The 11,058-nt window shown below is 48.9% G+C and overlaps 1 protein-coding gene across 1 annotated transcript; it reads left to right on the top strand.

The window, feature by feature from the left end:
* Nucleotides 1-2,838: 2,838 nt before the first annotated feature.
* Nucleotides 2,839-5,629, top strand: LOC119098247 (trypsin-1). Its single transcript, XM_037221174.1, has 6 exons — nucleotides 2,839-2,845; nucleotides 3,378-3,528; nucleotides 3,574-3,755; nucleotides 4,172-4,243; nucleotides 4,636-4,790; nucleotides 5,450-5,629. The coding sequence occupies exons 1-6, from the start codon at nucleotides 2,839-2,841 to the stop codon at nucleotides 5,618-5,620; spliced, it is 738 nt and encodes a 245-aa protein (XP_037077069.1). The 3' UTR covers nucleotides 5,621-5,629.
* Nucleotides 5,630-11,058: the final 5,429 nt, after the last annotated feature.

Below are 11,058 nucleotides of genomic sequence, written 5' to 3'. Positions count from 1 at the left end.
TTACCTACTGATCCATAATGGCAGAGGCGCGGAATTTATCGCGCTATGGAAGGGGGGGGGGGCTTTGGAGGCTCAAGTCTCCCCCTTCCAAGTCCCCCAACATGTAGTGGTGCCCCATGAGCCGCTAATCCTGACATGAAAACAGGAGCTTGTTGGGATGGCAAAAGGGTTATTAGTAGGGTCCAAGTCTATATATATATATATATATATATATATATATATATATATATAATCCTCATAAATGATTTTCTAGACGTCCAAGTGTCATGCACCAGCAAAAAATTAATTGGAGGAGCGTGAGGGGTGCCGTTGTAGGACGTCATTTCTTTTGCTTGTGTTGACAAACGTGAGCCTGCAGTTAAACACCACAATGGTGCGTGTAATGTTATGTAATAATTCATAACCTAGTACAACTTCAATGGATTCGTAAATATCACATGGCGGGTAGTGTGCAATGTATGTCAAACTACGAGTTCATTACCTCGCAGTCCTACCTGCATTGTAGGAATTTGCCTTTCAAGCGTTGGGTGTTCTGTAACTCGCCCGGTTTACCTCAGTTTGTCCAGTTTGCCTGCGAGATGAAACCATTTTACAGCTGATGTCCCTCTTCCGATCGTAGACATCTGCTAGTAATTGAACATGGGTGTTGCCAATTTAGTGGCATGATATATTTATGGTAACGGCCGTTTTGAACCTTGCAAAACCGCTGACGTATTGAAGCGAGACGTTATTGGGACTGTGCACATTTGTACGCACTGATCACCGATTGCATTACGCGACCGCACGGTATGCAACGGCGAGACGGTGAAGCGCGCGCCGGCCATGCTGCAGCACGTAGGCCAACAGCGGCACGCGGTCCAGCGCGGCTGACCAATAATCGAGCATGCTGTCCGCAAGTTGCGATGAACTCTCATGAACTGCGAAGTTTCGAGCCTATCGAGCAAAACGAAAAAAAACGTAAATGCTTTAGGTTCACTCATCAGTCATCATCACCCGTAGCTAAGAAAGTCTATAATCGCTACTACCTGTAAGTTACGGGACGTTTCCTGTCAGGTCGATCACTTATGGTGGAGGGGCCAACCAGTGGCTAGGGAGCATCCGATTTCGTTGGCTGGCTGCGTTACTGATAGTGAGACTATGAAGAGAGCAGAGTGCGAACCCGGTAAATCGTGTTTGATCTGATACATACCAATCGGTTAAGTAGGATCCAAATCCAAATCCAATTCTTTCAACTTCTTCCAAGGCTGATCTCATCCAAATCCAATCCACTCAAAATAAGAGCCAAAGCCAGTATACCAGAGTCTCATTCGCAGCTGTCAACTGGCCATGATCTTGTTGGGACTGTACTTCACAAGCGCCCCAGTGTTGGATGTCGTATGCACCATTGATTCAGCGATTCTTCATGCCTATTTTACAAACACCGGACTGTTTTGCACATACCGCTGGACTGTTTTGCAGCAAATGGTCCTGAAAACGATTAAATGGCATATTGTAGCGAAATGTTGGATCTCAGACTATCTACTGGCTTGTTTGAACATAGTGCTTACATATTTGTTTCAAATCGATGAAAACCTGGAAACACATGAAAGCACAAATGTTCATCGGGTCCGAAGCCGCTTGCTCAACCTGTTTGTTGATCCCATCAACAGCTGACCCACTGTAATGGATTAGACCGCATCACCCGCCGGATCGACCCAGCTCATTTTCCTCGTTTTACTTGCACGTTTTGAATCGAACGCGTCGTCGTCATTGGGGCGTGAAGACGCACTCAGGTGCTGAAGTTGTATGGCGTCGCCTGCCCCTCTCCCTGACAGGAAGGGCGGACACCGCGAGGAACCGAACCCCGTATCTCAGGTTTCTCAGACGTGCAGAAGCTCGCGTATACGCGTTAACCGCTGCACCATCGGCACCCTTTTGAGTGCAGCGCAAAATTCACTGAAAAGAGCACAGGCGCAAAAATGCTGGAAAATATGTGTGGCGTAAAGCCGTTTCAGTTGATCTTTCTAGGCCCCCGCCAACTGGCATCTCTGTGATGACCTTGTGATGACCTTGTCAGTCGCGCGCTGGCAGCTGATATGCGGAATCAAAACATCGGAAACAGATAATGGGGGACAACACACGCACCAGCGGAACGGCCGAGGCGGTACTCCCAACCATGGAACATTGTTTCCGCATTGTCGAAATGTCGTCAATGGCAGCTTCATTGCTGCAGTGGACAATATCGCCCCGGACCACAGCCGCCGGTGATATGCTGAAACTGCAATGAAAATTACCGGCGCAGAATATTGTCCAGCACGTCCCCGATGGCCGTCTCTCACGCATCTGCGACATGGACCAAGGCCACACCACTATGCGCCGGTGACATCCGTCTCTGAGTACAGACCTCGGCGTCACAGTCCGGACATCTCACCGGCGCCGACCGTCCTCACTGGCCCGCCAGAGCTGCTAGCTCGCGCGCCGCGCTTCCGCAAACAGGCACTGCCGTGTCCGGTCTGACCTCGTGTAAGGTCACAGGGGGCGGCAGGTCGACGCGTGCGGCGCGGGACGCCACACAGTGGCTGGCTTGTTTCGCCGCCGAGCTGGCACCGGAAGCCGACGTGCAGCCCTGCAAATGCTTCCAATTCGTCCGGAAGCGACCTTGCATGGCGTCATCCGCGCACCGAGGAAGCAGAGTGAGTGTACTTAAATAAAGCTAACGATGGAAACATTGTCAGTGCAGCTGCGCAGTGCAGGGAATCGGGATTGTTTGGTGTCCTGTAAAGAGAGGTGTTGTGCAAAATGACGAGACTCGTGGTGCTTTTGTCCGCCATTGGTGTGCTTTGCCAGAGCACGAGAGCGATGAACTGTAAGTACAGCTATGGATATAACCCTGTGTTTAAGCAGGGTTATACGGGGTTAAAGGGATACAGGCACCAGCCGGGTTGCGTACATCATTTTTGCCTATGGTCAACCAAGACTATTCAAACACGCTGCTTGGTACAACATGAACTTATCAGTTGATATATTGACGGGAACATGGATAGCATGACATTGTTTTCCAAATGTATTTTACATCGCATAGCGAGACATGGCACTTTCTTCGCCGAGTACCCAGAATAGCATTCAAGACTGCATTCTGTACACCTATCCTACCTTGCAGGACCGCATCTCGCATGCCAGCCCTGCATTAGTTGTCCCGTTTTAGCAGGACATGAGCATTATATCAGGCGAAATGATGTTGCGGCTATTTAAAGATCTCCGTACCTAGGCGGCCAAAAAAGCACCATTATAGCACGATACATGGCAACCCTCCTGTCACCGACTACCAAAGCCCCATGCCCTCACTGCGTACACGGAGTCCACGACACTTCAGTGACGGGTGGTGTCTGTGCCTGCAGTGGCGAACGTGCCCTGCGGCCGCCGTCTGGTGGCAGGGCGGCAGACGCGGGTCAAGGGCGGCCAGGCAGCGTACCACGGCCAGTTTCCCTGGTCGGCCTCAGTCCAGCACCACGGCTCACACTTCTGCATGGGCGCCGTGCTCAACGACGAGTACGTGCTGACGGCGGCGCACTGCTTCGGCGACCGGCCGGCCAGCCAGTTCACGGTGACCGTGGGCGGTCACAACCTGACCAGGCCCGAGGCGAGCAGACACAGCGTGGCCATCGCCGAGCGCATCGTGCACGACGGCTACCAGGAGGGCAAGTTCGACGACGACATCGCCTTGCTGAGGCTGGCCACAAAGGTGGGAGCCGGCGACGACGCCGGAGCTGCTGCAGGTGCGCCATGCTGGCACGCTGGAAGACCTAACTTTGTTTTGTCTCACGCACGACTTGATTCCAAACAAACAGCTTTGCAGCAAGATGGCGCATGTGTGTTTCACGAGGTGTGCATAGTCACAGTCGCCGTTCTTGGGGGACGTTTTCTTTTAAGCTGTTCATGGCCGTGACCACCGTGGAGTTTGGACCTCATCAATTCCATGTGTGATTGTAACCCTGCAGTCGTTGTCGTCAGCACCAGGCTCAATCCCTTCCCTTTGGCATTGTATCGTCAAATCATACGCTTGTGCCGACATATCGAGAGAGTGCTGACCATCTCAAGATATGGCACCAAACCAAGTCCGATATTGACGTTCGCTTGGCTTCCCTTCAGCTCACCTGGAGTGACTACGTGCAGCCGGTGTGCCTGCCGCCAGTCGGAGGCGAGAAGTTCACGGGCAAGAGTGCCATCATGGCCGGCTGGGGCTATCTGGACGAGTGGAGGAGAGGTGAGGACGGCTGCCGTCACGGGGACCACGCTACCGGGGGTCAGACATCAGCTGACTTTCGGGCTCAGATTCGCTGTCAGGCCTGCAGAAGCCAGAGCTTTAGGACATACTTAAGTATCAAGGTCACGGCTCAAGTCTGGTCGGAAAAACCTTAATGACGCCGTTCTGGTCATCATTTCTGATCGAATTTCCAACCTAGAAATATGGCGATTGTTTGATCTGGACACGTAGGGTCTCGGGAATTTGGTTCAACTTGTGAAAATCTGATTAACTGACCAGATATTATTTTCTTCATAAAAGACCTTTAACAGTATTAGCTGAGTGCATGCTGCCAGTACTGCGAACTGCACAGCATGTAATATCACAATCGTTGAGCCATGGTTGCTGTGCAGGTGGAACTCGTCCCGACACCCTGCAATGGACGGAGGTGCCCGTCCTCTCCAGACAGACCTGCCAGGACTGGTTCACCGAAGCCAAGAAAAGCATCAAAATAAGCGAGGGCAAGATATGTGCCGGATACAAGGAGGGCGGCAAGGACAGCTGCCAGGTGAGATGCTGGAGAACAGGCGGAACAATTACAGGTCCTTCACATGGTGCTCTTCACTTAGAAATGGTTCACATGCATATCTGGTGATGTGTGACCGTCACGTAGCATACGCCAAGTGTTGTTCATGTGACGTCACGTCACATACGCCATGAAAGCGCACAAGTGTCTGATGCTCATATAAGCGGTGAGTACCGACCAGGGCGTTGGCGCCTCTCTGCCCTCGTTCTCGCTTATTCCTGCATACTCGCGACGCCCCGTTTTACCCTGGGCACGCTACATACGCCAGCCTTGAGTGGGCGGCCTATCGGGGTCTTCATTCGGGCGCAAGGCACATACCCCTCGCAGGAGACCCTGTGTGGGCTAAGTCGCGGCGGAGAACGCTCAGGTGCATGTAGTATTCTTCACTATTCCCCCCTCTTCTTCATGCCAAAGCTGCGAAATGGTCAATACCGGCAGGCTTACACGATTGCTAGGCCCTGATGATGCCCCATACTTAGCATTCTCTCGGGAGAGAGCAGCTTCCCGCCGGTACAACGGTGGACGTCCTTAACTTTCGTTCAAGTGCTCGAGAGGCCCTCTAAACAGCGGCGGCCCTCTGGTGGTGCCTGAGACACACATCCTTCTTCCGCTGACGGGTGCTCGTGCACCCCTCCCGGCAGGCGGACAGCGGCGGTCCGCTGGTGGTGCAGGTGGGGAAGGAGTACCAGGTGGCCGGCGTCGTGTCGGCCGGCATCGGCTGTGGCAGGCCCAACCTTCCGGGCATCTACACCGACCTCACCGTGTACGCCAAGTGGGTGGTGGGCCAGATCAGCGCCCGCACCAGCTTTTGAAGCGCATGTACGCACACACAGGTGAGAGGGCCGAGACGGGCGGCGGAGGCAGACGATGTCAGAAATACGGGGGCTCGCGCCTCGCTGCTGAAAAACCCGGTGTGAATGATCAAACTTACAGTCTTTGGCATCGTGCAACCCTCCATAAATACAAGGAAAAATCAGCTGGGATTTGTGACGGTACTTGCATAGTTATCACAAGTCGCTCGTGAGGCCACCCCTCGCTCGCATGAGAGATCTGTGATGTACACCATAAAATATCCATCACAAATGATGTCAGCAATCATGCGCATCAAAGCAGCCCGGAGGTATGATTAGACTCTCCCAGCACTTCCGCACATCACCAAAAATACATCAGTGTTTTTAGTGCTCTTTTGTATAAACTGCTAGCTGAGATTATCGCGTTATTTCAGCCCGATGATTCCACGCGAATGTGCACCGGATGTATAGCTGTGGCTTTATCCGACAGATGGCGGCGGGGAGCTGCCGCCGGCAGGTCGAGGATCAGCCGATTACCGTGCCATCAGATCACTGCTGTTCCGGGAGGCTTAGCTGTGTGACCTCAGCAGGGTGTGAGCGACGCAGCAGGCTGACAAGACATGAAAAACTGAAAGCAAAGCTATTCAAGCATTCAACGTTGTTGGAGTTTTACGCGTTTTAGTATGATGGAGGCATCAGACAGCACATGTGAGATCTGATGCAACTGAAGCGCTATGACGGTTCCGGAAGCGCTCAGGATAATGCCATGCTTTGAAGGTGTGATGCAATGAACCTTGAATGAGCCTTCAGGTTCATGTGATCTCAGCCGCGCAAACCGTGGCAAGTGTGAGACTTGTTTACCGTGATGAGTATTTGTCCTAATGTAATATAGCTGAAACGAAATTATCTGTTTATTGGGCATCGTACGACGAGGCCACTAAGTCCAGCAACTGAATGCTAGATAGATGCACGTGATATACATGAAAACGAACAGTGCATGGCCAAGCTTGCTGGTGATGGCAGTTAGATATCACAAATGCGCACTGCAAACGCGCAGAACCACAAAAGGATCACAAATCTCCCGGAACTTGGCAAAGGTAAAAAGCCTACCCTACCCACAATTCAGGAGCTAAAGAATGTCGTCGAGCCTTTCGCACAAACCTCCGGAAAGGGGCCGTGATAAAACGTCGTCGGAACTTTTTGAAGGGCCTGTCCACATGTTGATGCAGGCGGGGAAAGTACATTGATCATGCTCTGCGCCAAAACGCTGTAGCAGTAAAACCAAAAGCGTTACCTAAAACAATTTTTTACCAGATGAATGACAGTAAACTCATTAGTATCCATATATTTTATACTGCCTTACGTCTAATGACGTCTTTGGAAATACGTGAATCTGGTTTCACGCCATCACATTGCATTAACTGGATTGAAATTCATAAGTATCACATGGTTGTCAAATTCATCTACATACTACGGAGACAAAGACCGCAAAAGAGCAGGGCTGGGCAATATAGCCAAGACAGTTTAGCTGTTTTTCCTTGCTACCTATAATTTAGATCGATCTTATTATCAAGATCACATTCACCTTGGCCTCGACCAGCTCATATGGGTGCATGCTATACAAAGTTTGATATTTGCCTGAAATCGGTAATATCCGCTGATCAGATTATTTTCCGTCACCCTTGGAGGCAGCTTCCGCTCTGGAGGTTATCTGATGTCAGTGACACCTTATGACATCGAATGTGCACTTGACATCTTGCTGCGGCCCTCAGCGAGCCAGCCTGCATCGGACCATTCCTTCTAAATGTGTTCATGAAAATCATGCTCAGTTGTATGCCTACCAAGACATTAAAGGGAACGTTCCACATTGCAAGATATTGAGTTAGGCATCAGATATGATGGGAAGTCCTTCTTTGTAACTATTGGCAACCTTTCAAAGTTCAAAAACGACGGTAAGTAGCCTAATTTCAAAGTTTATAAAGATGGGCCCCGTTACGTTATCGTTTGATTGCGTCATGAATTGCGTTTGTGGCGACAGTAAAACCTGGCAGCATCTGGCAGCCAGACCTACAGAATACCTCAAAACACACGAAAGCTGACGCCAGCCGGTCATTCTCGACGCGGGGTCTGTTTGTGTGGGAGGGGGGGGGGGGGGCGATTAGTGGGTGGGTTGTTTATGGATTTTTGTATTGGTGCTGGCCGTAAGAAAAGCTTTCGTGGACTGTCTGACATGCGCAACATGCGACTGCCAACTTTATGTCAGATTAGTAATATCAAAGCACGATATGCTGTGCTGCTGCTGTTGCTGCTTTGCTGTTGATGATTTTGTCAATACGTTATTGCCGACCCATCATTGCGCGGAGTGCTGTAGTCCTGACTTTGATATTATGTGATGTGTACAGTTATCACTGTCCTTATTGTTTGCAACTGGAAATGGGGTGTGGTGCCAAAATTAGCAAATTTGTAACATTGTCTCAATTGTTTGCAACTGGGAATGTGGTGTCATGCGAAAATTAATGAAGTTGTAATGATGCCATGCATTGATTGTCAAAGCATTGCTATTGATATGGTAAGTACGGTTACGTTGGGCAACCGGGATTTTTTGGGCTTAGTATTATTCATGCAGTTACTACTTAACCCTGATATAACCATTGTGGTGCAACGACATTCTTGCCGTAGACAATCCTCTGGCACTGTTAAATAAATTTTTTACCAGTCATTCATCAATTATGAGCTGCCATCTCATAGGCTTGACATAGAGTACTCAACCAATGTGGTACATTGTGTGATGGCACTGGTCAATAGTGTCATTTTGGCACTATCTCGGTGCTGTACTGTGGCACGACATAATGAACAACGATATGGCTTTTCGACTGCATTCCATGCCGCTTTCATAATAAGTTCCAACATGAAAAGATGGGTCAAGCATGTGCTCTTGTATTGGCTTCCCATCTGACATATGACTGACCAAAAACACATGATACCAAATACAAATCATTTTCAGCAAAGCAGACAACCAATAACTGGCATCGCCTGGTACGCCTGATTCGGAAATCCAGAAAACGCAGGTGAGAAACATGCAAACACATCTTGCACTTCATGGTCATACATGCTGCCGCCATCAGGCTGCTGTACTAAAAAAAAAACAGGAAAATTTTACATGTGGTGAAATGACGCTGCAAACATGCTGACCTTGCACAATGCTGGAGACATGACAAGTGCATGTAGCTAAGGTTGGATGGGCAAAATGCAAGGAAGTGATGAAGCTGCCAGCGCACACAAGTTGCAGTGACTATGACTTTGATTACTCAGAAGCAATGCTCGCCTGCATACAAGAGTTGGGAAGACAGTACAATGTGCATCAGTAATAATAAAACTATATTTTCAGAATTATTTACCAAAAGATAATTTTGCAGAGCCATGTAATGTGAGCCTATACTGAGCACGTCCATTAATGTGCTGCACACACCGGTCCCTACCGCCAAAATGAAGTGCTGATATGACACGCAATGGGTTAATTCAATGCTGTAGTACCTCAATAGGTTTACAATGTTGGCATGTTCATGATGAAGTAGCAGTGCCAGTACCTTCCTTAAACATCCCTGCAACATAAGTGCCAGTGTTTCTCTTAATTTGCCAGCATTCCTTTGTCATGTTCAAACATAAACATACAGGTGGAGGCAGGCATCAATATCAATAGGCATCCATATATCAGACATCATTATATGCCGTTTTATTGGGAGTCAGTAGGTTGAAGAATATTAAAACAATGTTCTCTCTCAGAAGAACAAATCCTCGCACGTACACTCCCCACCGCATCAATGCCAATACAAGCCACTGGCACACACCACCAGTGATCACACCAATTTCGAGCCCCCGAATCACATTTTTTGCTAAATAGGTGTGATCTCACATTTGAACGGTTCGTGGGACTATTATATTGCAGGTTTTCTCACAATTTCCGCACAGATCCTCAGTCACAACTCCGAACTTCACCGCGACCGCCCTTCAAAACAAAGTCCTGTTCAAGATCTAAAGTTGTCGTACGATATGTGAGAAATACTTGGAGAAAAATAGATCTAAAATCACTGTAATGTTTCCATAGTTTCATGATGTCTTGCTAACCCATAAACCCGTGGAAGGTCCTGTGCTCCTGTACACAAGGAGCCAACCGAGCTGTCTGTAAGAGATAGGTTAGTAGAAGAAGAAAAAAACGCCAGCAGGAGAAAAAAGACAGATTTGCCGTCGCGTCCTTTTTTTTGGTAACTTTGGGACAGTGCCCATTTTTGGTGTGCCGTACTTTTTTGCATCCAACGGCGTTCTTTTTTATGACATTGACCTGTGGCCTAGAAAGAAGGCAAAATGACCCGTTCACGACGAGTGTCGCACAACCCGAAATTGCTCACGCTTGTGTTCGCGACACGAATTCAGCAGTAAAATCTTCCTAACAGCCAATCATCATCAGCGGACTGTACCACATGTGCAGCATCATCGCCTTTTGCGAATGTAGCAGTAGCCATGTTGTGTTGAAGATCAACAAAAAACAGCCTGCACTATCACGGAGATCTAATGACGCTTCTATGGCCTTATTAATCAGAAGGCGATTTTGAAGCTGGCTGTATGTAAGCCTTTTTCATACTTTGCGCGCGTGCAACTCAGGAACCAGAGCGTTTTGGGTCTTAAAAGGGCATGACCGTTAACTGTGTCAAAATGTCCTCAAGATGGCTATTTCAGTTAAAAACGCCATACAAACGTGGAACATTCACCTTAATATATCTCAACGCTGTTTGACACCGTTTCATTTGACGCATTTGACAGTTCAACAGACGTGTTCAAGCCCAGTTTTTCAGAGATTAGAATTCATTTACCCACGTTGAAGTGAATCTCTCATTCAAAAGCGATAATAATGTTATGTTCTTCCGCATGTTCGCTGTGCACAACCAACGTTTATCCGTGACAGTCACTATGTGACAGTGTGCGCTGACATGATTAAAATGGATGTAAAAGTTGGTACCAGTGAGTAAGATAGAGCATAACAGATGCAACGCAAAAGAAGGTCATGCTCGTTCACCCAAACTGACGTGAGGCCACTTGTGAATGAGCGTCACTTCGGCTAATTAATCATGCATAACCTCCTTGCTGGATCAAAACACACGCATAATCGCCCTGCTGAGGCTGGCCACAAAGGTGGGAGCCGGCGACGACGCCGGAGCTGCTGCAGGTGCGCCATGCTGGCACGCTGGAGGGCCTAACTTTGTTTTATCTCACACGCGTTTTGATTCCAAATCAAACAGCTTTGCAACAAGGTGGCGCATGTGTGTTTCACGAGGCGTGCTTAGTCACAGTCTCCGTTCTTGGGTGACAATTGCTTTATAGTTGTTCATGGCCGTAACCACCGTGGGGCCTGGGCTCTATCGATACTATGTGGGTTTGTGGCCCTGCAGTCGTTGTCGTCAGCA

Source organism: Pollicipes pollicipes, unplaced genomic scaffold (genome assembly GCF_011947565.3).
Source record: "Pollicipes pollicipes isolate AB1234 unplaced genomic scaffold, Ppol_2.1 Scaffold_2555;HRSCAF=2994_pilon_pilon_pilon, whole genome shotgun sequence".
NCBI classification, from domain to species: Eukaryota; Metazoa; Arthropoda; class Thecostraca; order Pollicipedomorpha; family Pollicipedidae; genus Pollicipes; species Pollicipes pollicipes.
Note: the sequence above shows the minus strand (reverse complement) of the source record. Positions and strands in the feature narration are given on the sequence as shown.

Coding starts and splice junctions, on each gene's coding strand:
- LOC119098247 (XM_037221174.1), top strand. Junction 3,529..3,573: donor GGCGCCGTGCTCAACGACGA/GTACGTGCTGAC, acceptor CCGGCCGGCCAG/CCAGTTCACGGTGACCGTGG. Junction 4,244..4,635: donor TCTGGACGAGTGGAGGAGAG/GTGAGGACGGCT, acceptor GTTGCTGTGCAG/GTGGAACTCGTCCCGACACC.